Source organism: Dipodomys ordii, unplaced genomic scaffold (genome assembly GCF_000151885.1).
Source record: "Dipodomys ordii isolate 6190 unplaced genomic scaffold, Dord_2.0 Scaffold63, whole genome shotgun sequence".
NCBI classification, from domain to species: domain Eukaryota; kingdom Metazoa; phylum Chordata; class Mammalia; order Rodentia; family Heteromyidae; genus Dipodomys; species Dipodomys ordii.
In genome coordinates, this window is record NW_012267279.1 from 7,725,210 (window position 1) to 7,744,825 (window position 19,616).

The 19,616-nt window shown below is 34.4% G+C and overlaps 1 protein-coding gene across 1 annotated transcript in view; it reads left to right on the forward strand.

Moving 5' to 3' along the window:
* The window catches only part of Aplf (aprataxin and PNKP like factor), a 51,900-nt gene that overhangs the window by 29,396 nt on the left and 2,888 nt on the right, over positions 1–19,616 (forward strand). Inside the window, exon 9 of the mRNA XM_013022456.1 lies at positions 14,478–14,524. Coding sequence (XP_012877910.1) covers positions 14,478–14,524 — 47 coding nt within the window. The remainder of the gene's footprint in view (positions 1–14,477; positions 14,525–19,616) is intronic.

Sequence of the window (19,616 nt, forward strand, 5' to 3'; positions counted from 1 at the left end):
TGCTCATCTGATAAAATTATCCTTAACATATACTAATTATTGCAAATGAGGGAAACCATGAGGGTTTATTATTGCAAATGAGGGAAACTACATTTCTTTGGGTCTGGCTTACTTTACTTAAAATGATTTTTTTTCATTTCCTAACAAATGGGGTGGTGTCATTCTTTCTGATGGAAGCATAGAATTCTATTGTGTATATATATATATTCATTAGTTTCACCCTTTTATTATTCTGCCCCCAGCTTTTCCAACCCTACTCATCCCCTTTAGTTTCCTAGTTCTATTTTCATGTCTGTACATTAATCTAAACTCTTTTCTTTATTTTGAGCAGATTCTCTTATCAAGTCTATGGTTTTTAAGCTTCCATAAATAACACATTTTTATTTTGTTAATTGGTAGAATGTTGTTTCTTTTAGATAATCCTAAACTGTTGAAGTTTCAAATATTATAAATACCTGAAACTGTCTTTATTTCTAACTTCAGAATGCAGATCAGGTAATATAAGGTCTTTCCCTCTAACATACCCACTGAAGATATCTCTGACTCTCTCTGCTTTCTTGACTTGTGCTACTTTACCATTCTTGCCAACACCTAAAATTCAATCATAACTGAAGAGTAAGAGTGCCTGTCTTCTGTGTTTCTGTACCATGAGTAGAGCAGGGCTTGTCTTTTAAGAATGTTGCATTATCAGAATGTTCCCCCTTTACGCAGTAAGGATCTAGCTGGGAAAGGATCTTGTCCTTGTTGAAAGCTCCATTTAAGGAATTGGTGAATTTGAATTGAACTGAACTACCAAAGTAAAAATAGGGATAATACTAGAATAGATAATACTAGAACAACATTTTTGCAGCTGGAATTCAGGGCCTTGAGTTTGCCAGGCAGGCACTCTGCCACTTGAGCCTCTCTCCCAGCTCTTTTTAGTATTCAGTTATTCTTTAGCTTCTCACACTTTCACAAGGCTCAGCCTATGATTATCTTTCTATCCTTGTAGTTAAGGTTATAAACAATCATCACCACAGCTGGTTTATTGAGATAGGGTCTAGCTAACTTTTTACCTAGCTGGCCTTGAACTTTGATCCTTTTAATCTCCATCACCCTCCTGAGATTACAGGAATGTACCACGATGCCTATCCCAACATAGCCATCTTTTCTTTAGAAAATTTCAACTACAGATTACTGAACCTACTTGGCCACCTCAAGTTGTCACTGTGTTAATGATTGTAGTTTTCAAAAGAGGACAACATTAGTTTCTGAAAAGCAAATGCTCCATTGAGCAGAAAGAGCATAATACAGATAAGAGGATGTTATGATTGACTTTGCCAATAAATGAAAATTTAAGAGAAATAGACAGATTTCTAGAAAAATACAACTTTCAAAAGCAGATGCAAAAAAAAGGTGAAACAGTCCTATAACCTTAGAGAAATTGAATACATAATTAAGTGTACTCAGAGGAATTAGAGGTCATATTGGTTTAATGGCAAGTTGTATCAGTTGTTTCAAGAAAAAAATTATTGCATAGGTTATTTCACAAAAGGTTAAAAAAAACCTGATAAGTTTTTACAAAACCCAGCAAGAATAATGCAAGAAAGGAAAGACTACGAGACAAGCTTACTTTTCAGTGTGGTTGTAAGTACCAGAGAAAACTAAAAACTGAGTCAGGATATAAATAAAAAGGAAAATGTAATATGGCCAAATAGGGTTTATTTTAAGGAATGAATTTTTTCAGGAATCCATGTTATAATATTAAAAATAATGATGTACCATATGATCAGAATAGATATTAATAGACATCCCCCAAAGTGACAGAAATCAGCATTTACTCATGATAAAAATGGACTACAAAACAGATTTTGTAGGTCATTACTATAAGGAATATTTATGGAAAGTGCAGCAAATATTCTTGCAAGTAACATCTAAAAGTGTCCTTCCAAAGTCAGACATGAGACAAGCAGGCCAATTGTTAGTATTTCCATTTGTCTTTGCCGTGGAAGTTCAAAGCAGGTGTAGTAAGACAAGACCAAGAAAAAAAAGGATAAGGAATTTGAATTAGGGAAGGGAAGGTGAACAACAGAATAGCGAGACAAAGGACAAGAGGGAACCAGTACAACAGCGATATACATGAGACGATATGTTGGAAATGATCTGTACAACTTGAGAGGGGTTTTAGGGGAGGGAGAGAAAGTAGGAGAAAATTGAGGGAAGGGTTAACAAGTTTGGCAAGAAATGTACTCATTACCTTACTTATGTAACTGTAACCCCTCTGTACATCACCTTGACAATGTAAAAGAAAGGATAAGGATTGAAAGGAAGAGATGAAACTTAACATCATTTACAGATTATCACTATATACATAGGAAATACGAAGTAGCCTTCTGATGAATTATAAATATTAATAAGTGCTTTGCAAGGTTTTTTGATATGAAGATCAATATATAAAATCAATTGAATTTCTATATTCCAATGCCAACCAGTTAGAAAATAAAAAAGATAGTATTTATAATAACATCAAAAAGTATCAGAGACTTAGGAATAAGTATAATTATAAAAACATCTCTTGAGGAACTATAAAACTTCAATGAAAGAAAAAGCTTTTAGAAAGACAATTATAAAGATAAACATGTTCCTGGTTGCTTTTAAGGTAGACTCACTTTTTGCCCATACTAATCTAGACTGCAAACCCCCTGTGTACTTGTTCTACTATAACTGGGTTGCCAGGCATGTACCACCATGCCCCAATCGTTCTGCTGAGATGTGGGATTGCAAATGTTTATGCCCAGGCTGGCTGGTATCACTAGTCCTTCTGATCTCATCTGACAAACTGGATGACAGTGTGTGCCACTGTGCCCAGGCATCGGTTGACATGAAGTCTCATGAACTTCTTTGCCTGAATTCACCTCAAATCATAATCCTTCTGATTTCTGTCTCCTAAGTAGCTACAATTACAGCGGTGAGCCACCAGTACTCTGGTTAAATGAATCTTTAATACTACACAATGCTCTGTCAAATATGCCAATTACTTTATAGTATTACAATTCTGTCATACACGTAATAATCAGTCAGGTTTTTTTTTTTTTCTGGTTGTAAGAGTATTGGTTCACCATGGTGCCTTACATCTTTTCTAGAAGCAAAACCAAATGTGACTATTCTTGAGAAAAGTACAAAGACTTGATTAAGACAAATGGTATAAAACATTGTTGTATCTATGCCTCTAAAAAGAGGTGAGAGCAGGGAATAGTCAACAGAAATCTCTCCAGGGCCACTAGCCTACAAGTGCTAATAAATGCATTTCTATATCTAAACATAGCTATAGAAATAGGGAAGATTTTTTTTTCCCCTTCTAAGCTGTTTTACATTCTGATTCTAGTTGCCAATAAAAATTGAAGTTTTTTCTCTTGTAAATTTTATTTACGAGAGATTTGTGGAGAATGTGAGATACTGTTGTGTACTTTACCTACTGTTTCAAAAATAAGGAAATAGAAAGATTGAGCTAGTGAGATCAAAATCAAATCTTCTACCTCCTCCAGTCCAGAATTGGTGATGACTTTCTAAAATAACAATGGTAATCATCATTTTAATATCATGACAAAGTATAGTTAAAAAACAAGAGACCTCCATATTTAACAAAATGACAAAAAAGCATAGCTAAAAAAAAGAACAAAAAACCCTTCAGATAAGGTAATTTGAGGAATCATTAACTTTCTAGTTAAACAAATAATAGAAATTCTAATTGCAGAATTATAATATGTATTCGCAAACTATCTCCTCTCACATAATTGTTAATACTTATGCAAATCATATCTATTAGGTTTATTATCATTATTAAGCAGAACCAATGTTTTATTATGATCAGTTAACTTTTTAACATTCTAGTTTGGTTTTTCTTTTCTTTTTTTTTGCTGGTCACAGACATTTTACCTTTTATTTCTGTATCGTTGAAAGTCTGTATTTTGAAGGTTACCTTTGAATAGATTTTATAGCATTTGTATCTCCCCTGATTATCTCAATATTCAAATTTTTAAGGCATGTACTTTACAATGGGGATATGAAATGACTAGTGTAATATGAATCGTAGAAGGTAAAGAGTCAGAAAACATGGGCTTCAATGTCAGTTGTATCTATTAGTAAGGAGAGCTCTGGTGAATTGCATAAACCCCTGAGTCATAGTTTCTTAATCTTTAAAAGACACTAAAACCCATTTGATAAATCCGTTCCATCTGCCTCAGGAATATAGCTGAGATAAAACAAATTAATCTGTTTCAAAATATTCTGTGAAGTATAAAGCAGTGAATAAATTAATAACATACTCTTTAATTTATTCTTGGATTACTCATTGCCTGCAACGGGAGAAGGACTTTATAAAATAATGATGTGGAAAAGTGAAAATGTTTTAATATAAATTTTGCATTCATTTAGAAAAATATTGGAAAGTCAGTCGTGGGGCTTGAACTCTGGGCCTGGGTGCTGTCCCTCAGCTCTTCAGCTCAAGGCGAGCGCTCTACCACTTGAGCTACAGCGCCACTTCCTTATTTTTGGTTTTTCTTTGTATGCCTGTACTAGGGCTCTTCCTTTGCTTTTTCCACTTAAGGCTGGCCCTCTACCACTTTAGCCACACCTCTACTCTCAGGTTTGTGCTGACTAATTGGAGATAAGAGTCTCATGGACTTTTCTGCCTAGGCTAGCTTCAAACTATGATCCTTAGATTTCAGCCTCCTAGTAGCTAGGATTACAGCTATGAGCTACAATCACCCAACCTCTTTAAATTTTTTGAAAATTATTTACTAGCTGTATTCGGCTTAGTGCTAGAAAATGTTTTCACTATTTCAGGATGATACAATTTTTCAATTTAGTTTGGTCAAAGCAGATTATTGGCCTGCCATTTATTTTTACTATAGCCACATGTGAAAAATACTAAATTGTTATGTATTATAAAATAACCCACTGAAATAATCAACAAATTATATTTAGAAAACTAGAAACAATATATACATTATTCTCAAATAGAAACATATCTTAATTGAATGCTAGGTTTATATTTGATTATCATTATCATTTTGCTTCCAGTCTTATTTTAATCTCTTGAATTTGGGCAATTTCAGTTTTTTTTTTGTTATATCTAGGTATGCTCAGGGTTGTGTATACTATGGTAAGTAGTCTTATACTACATGCCAACTGCTTAAACTTCCATGTTTTCGTTTTTTTGTTGTTATTGTTATTTTTGGTCAGCCATGGGACCTGAACTCTGGGCCTGAACTCTGTCCCTCAGCTCTTCAGCTCAAGGCTAGCACTCTACCACTGGAGCCACTCTGCCACTTCCTATTTTCTGAGTAGTTTATTGGAGATAAGAGTGTCACAGATTTTCCTGCCCGGGCTAGCTTTGAACCGTGATCCTCAGATCTCAGCTTCCTGAGTAGCTAGGATTATAGGCATAAGCCATGGGTGCCTGGCTTAATTTGCATGTTTTAAAAATTGTTTTACCAGATATTATCCTGTAGGGTCACAGTTTTGTCAGTATAGAATGAACATGGAAGCAAGAAGCTATACATATGCAGATGTATCTCATTTTCTGCAATTTCATCCAAGGATGTAACAGGAAAATTAATTTTGATAGCATAATTAGATGAATATTATAGTAAAAATACTTTCATATCTTCTAAAATATATAGGTTTAGTATTTAGAACAGGATATGTAATTATAAAATTAATTTTTTCCCTAGACTATAAGCGTTGTTAACATTTTCTGACAAAATTAAATTCTATTTGAAAATAAAGGTAATTTGAAAAAAACTAGAAGGCATTCTCCTTTTAAATATCTTAAATATCTTGTGCTGTACACTGATTATTGTTAAAAGACTCTCACTCTATTTGATGGATTTGATTAGTTTAAGGCACTTGTCTGAACTAGAACATTAGATACATAATATCCAGCATAGCCCATTGATGGTTGTTCTTGTCTCTGACTCATTCTCTTCCTGTGGTGAGTAATAGAATTTCATGCATCACTCCTAGTCTTACTTGGTAAATTAAGCACTAAATAGAATGTGTATACACATGAAAATGAATGAAACCATGTTAACCAATTTTGAAGTTGAACTTAGATATATCACTTCAGATTTATAAAATCTTATGGACTTGTTTATTATTCTAGGGAAAATTTGTCACCTTGATTTTTTTTTCATAACTGCCACTTGCCCTTGATGTAAGCTTATATAGAAAAGATAGTATGTCCTATGAAATAACTGATTCTTAAGAATTAATTTGCTTAGCCAAATATTAGAAATTAGTGCATAAATGTATGAAATATGATTGAGGAAACATTCAAGCAGAATTGTATGTATTGGTGAAGGAAAAATTTACCTATTTAGTATTAATTGTGAATTACTTTTGTTGACACATAGGATTTTCAGATATTGTTGGACATCTTGAAATGAAATTGATTTTTATGCAACAATGAAATGTACAAGATGCTATTTCGAAAGACAACCTACAACTTTGGCAGGTGGGGGAGGGGGAATGGGAGGGCAGGAATGATAAGGAGAAACAAAGGAGGAGGCAACAATGCTTGATAAGAAATGTACTCATTACCTTGCTCATGTAACTGTAACCCCTCTGTATGGTATTTCCACAATAAAAGACTTATTAATAAAAAATTACTAATATCTGTGAAAGGCCTAATAGCTTACAGCTCTTCATATATATATTATTTCATCTAACCCTGAGAACAAAGAAACTAGTTCTATGTTTGCCTTTCAGACAAAGAAAGAGGCTTGGTTCACAGATTTGCCCTAAGTCACTGACTTACATTCTGGTTCAGCTCTTCTGATTCTACAAAATACGCCTAGATGGAATAGCATCTCTCTATTAAACATTTGTAAATAACTCAGTGTTCCCAGGTGACCTGAGTTAATTGACTAGAGCTTAATGTCTTACAGTGCTGAGTAAGTTGTACCTCAGGAACCTGTTACAATTGACTCTGATTAATATGATTGTCAAATTTTCATCATTTCCTGGAGAAGCAATACCAATTGTTAATGGCAGGAAATTCTAATGTATTTCAGTCTTAGGTTTCTGTAAAAAGATTCAATGAGTACTTTGACTGTTTATAAGTGTCGAGTGCAAAGCAGTTTCAGCACATTGACAGTCATTTCAACATAGTTAAGAGTCGGAATACTCTGGTATATATCCAATAGAAAAACTGCCTTTCAAAGGGATTGCTTTCTGACAGGATCCATAGACTGAAGTTTACTAAATATCATAATTACAAATTAGCATTAACTATTGAAAGGTCATTTTCAGTCCAGAAACTGTTTTGTACTCCAATCAATGAGAATTAAAAACTTGCTTGTATTGCAGATGACTCTTTCTCTTAAAAATGGTTATTTTTCTTTTTAAAAAATTTTATTGGGGGCGAGGGGGGAAGGAGAAGGATTGGGATGGGGGGGAGGGGGTAGGCTGGGAAGGGATGTGAAGGGTAAACAAAGGAGGAGGCTGCAATGCTTGGTAAGAAATGTACGCATTATCCTGCCCATGTAATTGTAACCCCTCTGTACAGTATGTTCACAAATAAAATAAAATTAAATTAAAAAAAATTTTATTTTATTGTGAAGATGTTGTACAGAGGGGTTATAGTTACATGAGTAAGGTAATGAGTACATTTGGTTATTTTTCTTAAGAAGTTGTAAAGGGGGGCTGGGAAGGTGGCTCAGTGGTAGAGCGCTTGCCTTGCATGCCTGAGGCCCTGGGTTCGATTCCTCAGTACCATATAAGCAAAAAGATGGCACTGTGGCTCAAGTGGTAGAGTGCTAGCCTTGAGCTGAAGAGCTGAGGGACAGCACCCAGGCCCAGAGTTCAAGCCCCATGACACAACCCTCTTCTCCCCCCAAAAAAAGAAGTTGTAAAGGTACCAAAACAAATGCCATGTTTCCTATTTAATAGAAAAATACAGTAGATGACATGCTCTTATATAGACAGAAATCCCTACTCTATCAAAAAATTGTTAGAAGTAATAAATGAATTCAGTAAAGTTATAGAATATAAAATCAACATAAAAGTCAGTAGTATTTGTAAACACTAATAGTCAACTATCTGAAAACAAAATTAAAGAAAAACATTCATAATACCTTCAAAAAAGAAATGCAAAGGAATTAATTTACCAATATGGTGAAAACATGTACATGGTAAACTATAAAACATTAATGGAAAAATAGCAGACAACAATAAATGAAAATTTTTAATAATTTATAGATATTTTAGCAATATTTAATATTGCTAAACTGTCCGTACTACCCTAAATGCTCTGCTAATTCAGATTACTATCAAACTTCCAATGTTGCTGGGCACTTGAAGTTCAAAGCCAGCTTGGGCAGGAAAGTCCGTGAGACTCTTATCTCCAATTAAGTAACAAAAAAGCTGGAAATACAGCTGTTACTCAAAGTGTGGAGCACTAGCCTTGAACACAAAAGCTCAGGGATAGCACCCAGGCCCTGAGTTTAAGCCCCAGGACTGGTGCATGTGCACACATACGTGCACACACACACACACAAATTCCAACATTATTTTTTATAGAAATAGAAGAAAGTAATTCTAAAAATATTTCTGGAATCATAAAAGATCCTAGATAGTCAAAACTATGGAGAAAAATTAGTAAACTTAGAGGCATGATACTATTTGACTTTAGAATAGGTTAGAAAATATTTAAGGGCTGGGAAGGTGGCTCAGTGGTAGAGCGCTTGCCTTGCATGCCTGAGGCCCTGAGTTTGATTCCTCAGTACCACTTAAGCAAAAAGAAAAAAAAAGCCGGAAGTGGCACTGTGGCTCAAATGGTAGAGTGCTAGCCTTGAGCTGAAGAGCTGAGGGACAGCGCCCAAGCCCAGAGTTCAGGTCCCACGACCGGGCCTCCTCCTCCCCCCCCCCCAAATACTTAAAACAGCACACAACAGAAAGCTCAGAAATCCATGCATTTTACTGTCAGATGGTTGTCAACAAACATCAAAAGAATAAAAGGAAGGAAAAATGGTCTCTGACAAGTGGTGTTAGGAAAATAAATATCCACATGCAGAAAAATGAAATTTAAAACTTTATCTCATACTATAAACAAAAATCAAAATGGACTGAAGACTAAAATATAAGACCCTATGCTGTAAAGCTACCAGAAGATGAATGGAAAAGCTGTATGATATGGGTTTGTGCAGTATTTTTTTGGATATGACCCCAAAAAAACAGACAATAAGGTAGAAATACACAAGAGGGAAAATATTAAACTAAAAATTTCTTCACAGCAGAGGAAACAAATCAATGGAATAAAGAACCTGAATAAGGGAGAAAATATCTCTAAACCATACATCTGGAAAGGTATTAATATTTCAAATATGTAAATAGCAAGAAAACTAAGCCTGACTTTAAAATGGTCAAAGGACCACAATAGATATCTTCCAAATGAGGATATACAAGTGTCCAGCAAGAATATGGAAAATACGTATCACTAATTGTAAAAATGCAAATTAAAGCTGATGACATAATACCTCATTCATTAGGATGACTACTACAGATATGTGAAAGATAAATGTTGGCAAAATGTAAAGGAAAAGGCACCCTTGCATACTGTTGGTGGGAATGAAAATTAGTATAGCCATTATGGGAAACAATATTGTGGATTCTCAAAAATCAAAAATAGAGCTACCATACAATCTAGCAAGGATTAGTGAAAGACAAGGAAATGATTGTATAAAAGAGATTACCTGAACTCCTTTGTTCATTGCAGCATTAATCACAATAGCAAAGACAGGGAACTAACTTAATTGATAGATGAATGGATCAAAGAAATATGCTGCAATGGACTATTATTTTGCTTTGCAGAAGAAAATCTTCCGAAGGATATTATGTTACTAATAAGCCAGGCAGAGAGAGGAATACTTCATTATCTCACATAGGGAATCTAAAATGTCTAGCTCATAGAAGTAGTGAGTAGTAGAATGGTATTAGCAGAGGCTGAAGGGGGGATTTGGGCTGGAAAGATAGATGTTGGTGGGAAGATTGGACTGGGAAGATGCTGGAGTCAGGGATTTGACTAGGGAGATGTTGGTCACAGAAAACACAGTGTTGGAGATGCGGGAGAAATGAAAAAAATCTGTTGTGCAATATGGTGAATACAGTTAATAACAATGCATTTTTTATTGTGAAAATATAATACAGAGGGGTTACAATTACATGGCAAGATAATGAATACATTTCTTATCAAGCATTGCTGCCTCCTTTGTTTCCCCTTCCCATCCCTTCCCATCTCCCTCTCTTCCCCGTCCCTCCTACCTTACCCCTCCACCCCCCCCACCAAAGTTGTAAAGTTCATTTTTCAACATAATGATTTGTACATCTCATTATTGCAATGGGTCCACCTGTATCCCTATTTAAACTATTTATTTTTTTCCCTTCCCCTCCACAAATTATACCAACATCAAATACAGTGAAAGCAGGGGTTATACCGTGGGGGAGGGACATACAAAACAACAAAGAAATCATCTTATAAATATGTTAGAAACAATTGCATGAAAGCAAAAACATTTAAATACTTATCTTGGGGTTCATTTCACCTAACATCAACTTATCTGACCTTTTCTGCTTGTCTCGGACATATACTAGTTATTGCAAATAAGGGAAACCATGGGACCTAAGTTTCTTTGGGCCTAGCTTACTTCACTTAATATAATTTTTTCCAAGTCTTTCCATTTCCTAACAAATGGGGCAATGTCATTCTTTCTGGTGGAGGCATAGAATTCCATTGTGTATATATATCACATTAACAATGCATTTTATACTTGAAAGTTGATGGCATAGTGTCACCATAAAAATGTAGATAATGTATATGTCAATTAATTCAACTAAGCTGTTCCACAATACATTTAACTCAAAACATCCTGTTGTATATGATATATGTATATGATAAATGTATATATATTTTAATGTTTTTTAAATTTTATTGTCAATGTTATGTACAGAAGGATTACAATTACATAAGTAAGGTAGTGAGTACATTTCTTGTCAAACTTGTTACCCCTCTCTCATTTTTCTCCCACTTTCCCTCCCGTCGCAAATTGTACAGATAATTTCCAACATATTATCTTGTGAGTATTTCTTTTGCATTGGTTCCCCTTTGTCCTTCATCTCACTATTTTGTTGTTCCTCTTCCCTTACATAATTCAGATAAACATATATACAATACCCAGGGTACCAAAAATAGATGTACACTTTTGTTTGCCAAACAGAGCTTACTGAACTTAGAAAACAGAAAAAATGGTACATCATTTTGGAGATTCACATAAAAGCTAAAGAAGGCTGTTCACTTCCTGGTAGATGTGAGGCAGAGAGGAATGGAGGAGAACCAAGGACCTGCTCTCAGTGACCTATTTTCTCCATCAGGATCTCACCTTCTAAGTTTTCCATAAACTCTGGTCTTAACATATGAGCCTTTGAAGAAACACTTCAAAGTTCAACTGTGCTGCCTCAAATGGCCAGTCTCAAATGACCAGTAATCTTTTTTCTAGATTCAGGATAAAGAATACCTTTCATATTCCTGTCTTCATCTTTTTGGTTCCTCCTCCCCTAGTGCCCAACATTAATTATACTTCCTTAGTATGTATAACATTCATATACGTAAAATGACAGAACTGAATGTTCAGTGCTTTGCACAAGCATGTTCAGCAAGGGAAGGTCTTCCCACAAATCAGCACTGCAGCTGTGCTTCCTTATGGCTGCCCATCACTTCCAAGTTACCTAGTTTATTCTTTTCAAGTCTGAAAATCCCTTTCCTCCAAAAGGTCAGATTTGGGTTAATTACCCCAAGCATTCAATCTTGAATAGAATCTTTTTTTTTCCATTTCTCAAAACTGTTGAGTTATGACTAATTAACTGTACATTGCACTCTTGTAACACTCAATGCTTACATTATGGGAAAACGTACAAGAAAGAAAAGAGACTAGTAATAATAGCCAAGTATCACTGACATCCGACTCAAGCGAGACATGAAATAAGTATTGTGACTATTTCTTGGTGTGTGTGTGTGTGTGTGTGTATGTGTGTGTGTGTTTATTTCTTGAATTAATCAATGAGTCAGTGGTTAACATTATCACTTACCAAGTGCTTGGACTAAGGACTTACTATGTGTTATCTCTGGGGGTCTTATAACAGCTTTATGTCTCTGATATTTGCTTTTTACAAACAAGGCAACTGAAGCTTAGGCAGCCTATAAGAGGTGGATAAACCAGGATTCACATTAAGTCTTTTCCATATTAATCACTACTCTTGATTTTATTTTAGTCACTATCTTCTTACTTTTGATAGTAACACTTCTACCTATACAATTTTTACTTCTATTGAGAATCTGTAAGGAAGAAGTTTTATTTAAGGGAGGAGTTATAATTATATATATTAATCTTTTCTGAGCAGGGAGGATATTCCTTTTCTTCGTTTTTGAATTAAGCCTGTGTTGTTCTGTATGATTGCCATACTAACCACATTTGGCTGTTTGTAATTTAACTTTACTGTTAAATTAAGCAAAACTACAGTATGTTCACAAATAAAATAAAATTAAATTAAAAAAAATTAAGCAAAACTAAATTAAAAAAATTTAAATTCAGTTCTTTAGCTCTAATAGCCACATTTCAAGTGCTCAGTAGCCTCCTGGTCAGTTTCTACTGAACAACATGAGTAGAAAAACTTTTGGTCATTAGAGAAAGTTTTGTTGGCAAATGTTAAAATGACTCTAGGGGTTTCAGTTGCAAGTCTTGAAAGTAGCATTAATTAAAGTCTGCCATGGAAGGAAGGCTATAATATTCCTCCCTGTTTTCCAACAGATTAAGAGGAGGATAAAGAGAATATTGGGAGCAAATAGTCGGCATGGCTGAAAACAAGGAAGCACAAATGTTTATAAAGCAGATGGTTATATGGTTAGAAATTATTAACTTCATTTTGCTCATCAGTATCCCACTGAGTGTCAAATGCATAAGGGATAAATATGTTACTTGTAAAGCATAATTTTATTACAAAATATTTTGCTCACAAAGTGAACACTTTTTCAAATGATAGAAAAGAGCCTTCAGAGACATTTTTATACCAATACCACAAAGGAATTTATAAATGAAAGATTTATTCATCTAATTATTTCAACATTTAAAAATCTAGTTCACTAATTTTCCTGGATCTATGTCATTATATGGTCATTGTCTAAATTGGAAAGCATAGATCTTAGTCTCATATTGCTCACCTGTACCTAAGGAGGTGGATGAGCACTCAGACCATACTTATTGTTTACTTTCAGAACTCAAACTAGATTTCTGGTTAGGAATCTGCTTCCTGAGACTGGCCATTTTAATCCATTTGATGCATCAGGAAATACAAAGTTGGAGGGGAAGACTTAACAGGAAAAATATATATCCATCTGTAACAAATTATTGAATTTGTCAAAAGTTGCTTTAGAGCTGGGTACTAGTCACTCATAAATATATATAATATTGTTAATAATTAGTAATTATTAATAAAATATTATATAGAATATATAGGGATTATATATACTATATATATATTCTATATAGTTAACCAAGAAAAAGTCAGAACTAGAAGTATAGCTTAAGCAGTAGAGCATCAATTATGAGCAAAAATGCTAAGTAAGAATGAAAGGTCCTGAGTTTCAAGCCTCAGGATTGGCACACACATGCAAATAAACACACGTGCATGTGTGCACACATGCACACACATACACACACACACCCACACAAGATGTCTTAGTTGTCCCAAAGGAAAAGCAAAATAAAGAACAATATTTAAGCTGAGAAACAGAAGAAGCCTTTATGTAGTACTTGTTTCCTGAAAGATGTCATAAGAAGTTACTTCCCATCTTAAAAGAAGTTGTTTTTCAATTAAGAAAATGCTTATCTAATGTCTGTATTGCCTCTGCCCCCAGACTGTCTCCTTAGGGGCAAGAATGTGTATCTTGTCAAATATTTTAGCCTCATTGCCTACCTAGAGCCAGAATATAGTGAGACATTCAAGCAGTATTTCCTGAATAAATTAATGAAACTTGGTCCAGTAAAAATATCTCAGCAGATACCTATTACTAATGTACACCAGTTCACTCTTGTTGGTCCCCTAAGAAAGAGGTACTAATCAATGTACTAATCATGTATAACCATTGTGTTGTATTGTTGCTGCTATGAATAATGTCATGTATGTGTCATTTTTAACATTCTTTAAAAGAACTTTCTCTGATGAACTTATATCTAATTCTCTATTTTCCCTTTGCACCTAGAAATGTACTTGGCATGGAATAGGCCTTCAACAAAAACTATAATTAAAAGGCAAATATTTTTCAATACAAGGCGTATTATGGCTTAATTTTATTTGTAGATTATTTACTTTCTAGCTTAGTTTATGTCAATAATTTTTATTAATTGGAAAACTAGGCCTTATTTTTGCTTCTTTTTCTTTTTCAGGAAAAATCCCCAGCACAAGATTGAGTATAGACATAGTATACTTCCAGGTGAGTAAATTTACCTCTGGATTCTCATGATTTTTAGGAACAAAAATGAAATGCACTCCTTAACTGACTTAGTTCACATTTTCACCCTTGAACCACTGATTAATTTGAACTAGCATTGAATCACCTTCTTCAGAACCAGAGCACCCTTACAAGATAGTAAAACTTAGGGGACAGACATGAAAAATTCATGTATTCTAGTCACATCAGTTCATCTTACCTTCTGTTTCTGTTGCTTCTAAACTCTAATAGTTTTCCTTTTAACAAATTCTGCCTTCTTTGTATCATTTCTATAATGTAGAGGAAAAACTCAGCAAACAATTAGCCTTGCCTACAAAGGAGAGAATAAGACACATACTATCCAGGCTGTGCTCTCTTGTACATTCATACATAAAACCAACTACTGATAAAAATTATTTCCCTCTTTCTTTCTTTCTTTCTTTCTTTCTTTCTTTCTTTCTTTCTTTCTTTCTTTCTTTTCTTTCTTTCTTTCTTTCTTTCTTTCTTTCTTTCTTTCTCTCGCTTTCTTCTTTCTCTCGCTTTCTTCTTTCTCTTTTTCTTTTTTCTTTCTTCTTTCTCTCTTTCTCTTTCTTCCTCCTTCCTTTCTTCCTTCCTTCTTTCCTTCCTTCCTTCCTTCCTTCCTTCCTTCTTTCTTTCTTTTTTTCTTTCTTTCTTTCTCATGGATCCTTGGAAACGTCATTGAATATTCTTTGTATGAAGCATATTATCTAGAATACTTAACATTTTCTTTTACTGGAAAATTGTTTTTTTTCTTAACAAAAAATGTATACTATTTTTTGGCAATGGTTTAATCTCATTTATGGTCATCATTGTTACCAGTATCCCTACCCATACTTTTGCTTTCCACTGTTGTAGTTATCCATTGCCATCAGCTTGGATCTGAAAATATCAACTACAAGAGTAAAAGATAATTGATGCATAAGTATTTTGTTTGTTTGTTTTTGTTTTTTTGTTTTGTTTTTGTGTGTATGTGCTAGTCCTGGGGCCTGGGTGCTGTCCCTGATTTTTGTTATCCAGGGCTAGCATTCTACTACTAGCATTCTACTACTTGAGCAACACCTCCATTTCTGGCTCTTTGTTGGTTAATTAAAGATTAGAGTCTCATGGACTTTTCTGCCTGGAGTGGCTTCAAACCATGATCCTCATATCTCAGCTTCCTGAGTAGTTAGGATTACAGGTGAAAGCTAACAGTACGTGTCCCGATTCCCAAGTTTAAAATAATTTCTATTATAGCATATTTTATTCATTATTCTATTTTATTATTGCTGTTGTTCTTAATATTTTATTGTATCTACTTACACATTATTGTTTATCATAAGTGTGACATAGGAGAAAACAGGGTATATAGAGGCCAATATTACCCATAGTTTAGGTGTGTACTAGGGACTTAAAACATATTCTTCATATATAATGGGAGACTACTCTGTACTTACAGAGGTGGTATGTTCCAATATAGTCGAAACATCTCTTCCCCTTTAAAACTTATAAATTGAGAATCTGGAGTATTTCAAATATTAAATACTGTATTTTTTAATTTGTAACTGAGGAAATATTTAACACAGAATTCTAAAATACTTGTTTTTCTCATCTCTTACATCATTACTTAAAATTCTAATATCATGTGTATGTATCATCCTTATTGTGGAAAAGTGAAATTGGTTACCAGAAAGGTTTTTACAAGAAGAATCAGTGCAACTTGCCAATGGTTTTAGGGCCTGGATGAGGTAAAGGAAATAGAGATGACTCTGGATTATAGCATAAATGATAAGGAGACTGGAGATGACATTTACACACAATAAAGAGTAGGCAAAGAACAGGTAGGTTTTTGATTTTTAAAATTAAATATAGTGAATTTGAGATAATGTATAATAAATACAAGACAAGATTTAATATAGTAATGACACTTAAATAGCAACATTAAACTCTTACTATTTAATGTCTGATTTGTAATATTTCTTAAATCCTTCAGTCTGGAAAGTTTTTCTGTTCCTGTGACAATTTATATAGTACATTTTTAAAAAAGGTTTGGTTACTGTCAGTTGTTAACTTTCTCATTCATCTAGTTGGTATAATATTTCACTAACATTCCAAATGTTTCTAGAGCTGTAGGGGTTAGGCATAAAATGTCAAAGCAAGAGCAATCAGTGCCAGGAAACTTTTATCTTATACTTTCTTTTTTTTTTTTTTTTTGGGTCCGGTCCTGGGGCCTGAGCTCTGGCCTGGGTGCTGTCCCTCAGCTCTTCAGCTCAAGTCTAGCACTACCACTTGAGCCACAGCACCACTTCCGGCTTTTTTCTTTTTGCTTATGTGGTGCTGAGGAATCGAACCCAGGGCCTCATGCATGCAAGGCAAGCGCTCTACCACTGAGCCACCTTCCCAGCCCTTTTCTTATACTTTCTTAGCTAAATAACCTGTTGACAGCATTTGAAGGAAGTTATCGTTAACAGCTTATCATCTGATTATTGAGTTGTTCTTTCCAACCTTTGTTATTATATGTTATGTATTATAACATCAATCATGGGTGAAATTTTAAAATGATTTACTGATGAGTTCTGTAATATTTCTAAAGTTTTGCAGTGGTATTCACACATATGTTTATATATGTCCCCTTTCCCCTAGAGATTAAACATGCATGAGCTTAATTATGTTCCAGATAATTGGACTTCCATCCCTTAGTCCAGTCCTCTTTCTCTCAACCATGCTACTTTTGAGAGAGAATTTTTTTTTTTTTTGGTCATGGGGCTTGAACTCTGGGCCTGAAGGCTGTCCCTCAGCTCTTCAGCTCAAGGCTAGCACTCTTACCACTTTGAGCCACTAAGCTACTTCCGGTTTTCTGAGTGGTTTATCGGAGATAAGAGTCTCACGGACTTTCCTGCCTGGGCTGGCTTTAAACCGCAATCCTCAGATCTCAGCCTCCTGAGTAGCTAGTATTATAGGCGTGGGCCACTGGTGCCCGGCTGAGAGAGAACTTTTCATTGGTAACAGGACTGGACAACTAAATAAGAATAGCAGTGATTGGCTGCATCATATGTAAAGGTCAAGGAAACATTTTATTGTCTCTTTAGGCTCTCCTTGTTTTGGAAGAAACAAGTTCACGCCTGATTTTTCAAATATGCTCAAAGGTTATATTTCAGCTAAACCAGGTATAATACAAGAAATGCTGTAGCTCTTACATTTTATAAAAATTTTATAAATTTTGCTGTGTAATTCCTGTACAACTACTGGAAATCACAATTGAAAAATTAAAAGTACATAAAGCTATATTTTGTTATTGGTTTAAAAACCAGCAATTACTGCTATTTCTACTGGTTTTATTTTTTTATTGTTTTATTTTTGTGTGTCCATAACTTTTCACAGAAAGTAACATTCTCTGCACAATACTGTAGCTGTGGTTTGAGATTTTTCTACAATATCTCAAGATTGAATTGCTTAGTTTTCAAACTGAAAAGCTTCTTCATATGAGAAACTTGCTGTGGAATTTTTATACAGCAAACATTGCTATGCCAATTTTCTGGAAACTTTGCCTAGATACCATGATACGATGTCAGCTTGCTGTGTTGGAGAATTCCCTTTCAAGAGGCTTTTCTTCATTGCTTTCATTGTATACCATAGTTTTTTTGCATAAGAAAATTTTATGGTAAAGACTGACATTCTTTATTAAGTGCCAGTCATATTTATTTCAAAGCCCTGCTTCCTGAAATTGTTACCTTGATTCATGTAATAAGTTAGATCACCAAGTTCACTGAATCAGTATATTTTTCTAAGTAAGTAATTTCTTTATTTTATGGCCTATGTACACCAAAAGGCAGAAACAGACATTTCTCCAAAAATACCATATAGTTTTTTTTTTAAAGGAAATTTCCTGTAGGTCCTGGTGGCTCACTCATGTAATCTTAGCTAGTCAGCAGTCTCAGTTCAAAGCTAGCCCTGGTAGAGAAGTTCAGCACATTCCATCTCCAAAAATAACTAGTAGAAAGATGAGCTGATGTGGCTTAAATGGTAGAGCTCAAGCTAAACAAACAAGCCAACTAACTGAGCACAAGGCTCTGATTTCAAGCCCCAGTACTGGCAAAAAAAAAAAAAAAGTGTGAGGTGGTTAGCCAAGTTTGGCTATGTGCACAGCTATAATCCTATCATTCAGGAGACTGTGGCTATATGATAGAGAGTTTCAAGACAACCTAAACTGCATGGGTTTCAAAAACAGAGTCACTTGTTCTTGTGAAATAAAGCACACAATTTGACTTCCAGCTACATTTGGGTTGCTACAAATAATTTTTTATTAGATTTTGGACTCCTTTAAAGACAGTGAATAAAAAAAGTAAATGTAAATATCAAATTTAAATGCTTATAGAGATAAACAAATGTGATATTTCTGATTAATAGGCATTACTACATCAACAAATAAGCCTGCTCAGTAAACTGCTAAAAATTTCCAACATTTTTGATGTTTATAATCCTTTCATATAACAAAATCTAAGTAAAAGTTTCTTCTGCAACTCATTTTATTGGCAGGCAGGCTAGTGATTAAAAGTAGGATTAAGGATTTCTGTAGAACTGAAAGTGCTCAGTTGATGTTTTCTATACATATATTGGTTGAATGTATGAGTTTATTTACTAACTTACATATTCAACAATTACATGTATGCATTCCCTTCTTCATGAAGGAGCTGAGGGAACAATAGAAATAAAACCTTGCCTTTGTAGAATTTTACAAAGGTAGATAATGTAAGTGTACAAAAGTACATGATTTCATGAGGTGATAACAAGTAAGAAAAACAATCTATGTAAGAGAATAGAGATTAGCTGCATCATATACGAAGGTCAAGAGTGTGGTGAAGGGAGGCACCAATTCTAACAGGACACTGAAAAAAGCACTTTGTGATATCTTGACATTAGAGTGAAGGCAGAGCAGAGAGAGCAAGCCAGGTCATCATTTGAAGAAGAATAGGGCAGGTAATTAGAACAGCATGTTTCAAAGCCTGGAGATGATCATGCTTGGACTGTTCTAGGAAGAGCAGAGTGGATACCATGAGAACAAAGAAAGTAAATAGAGAGGGACATGGAATGAGATGAG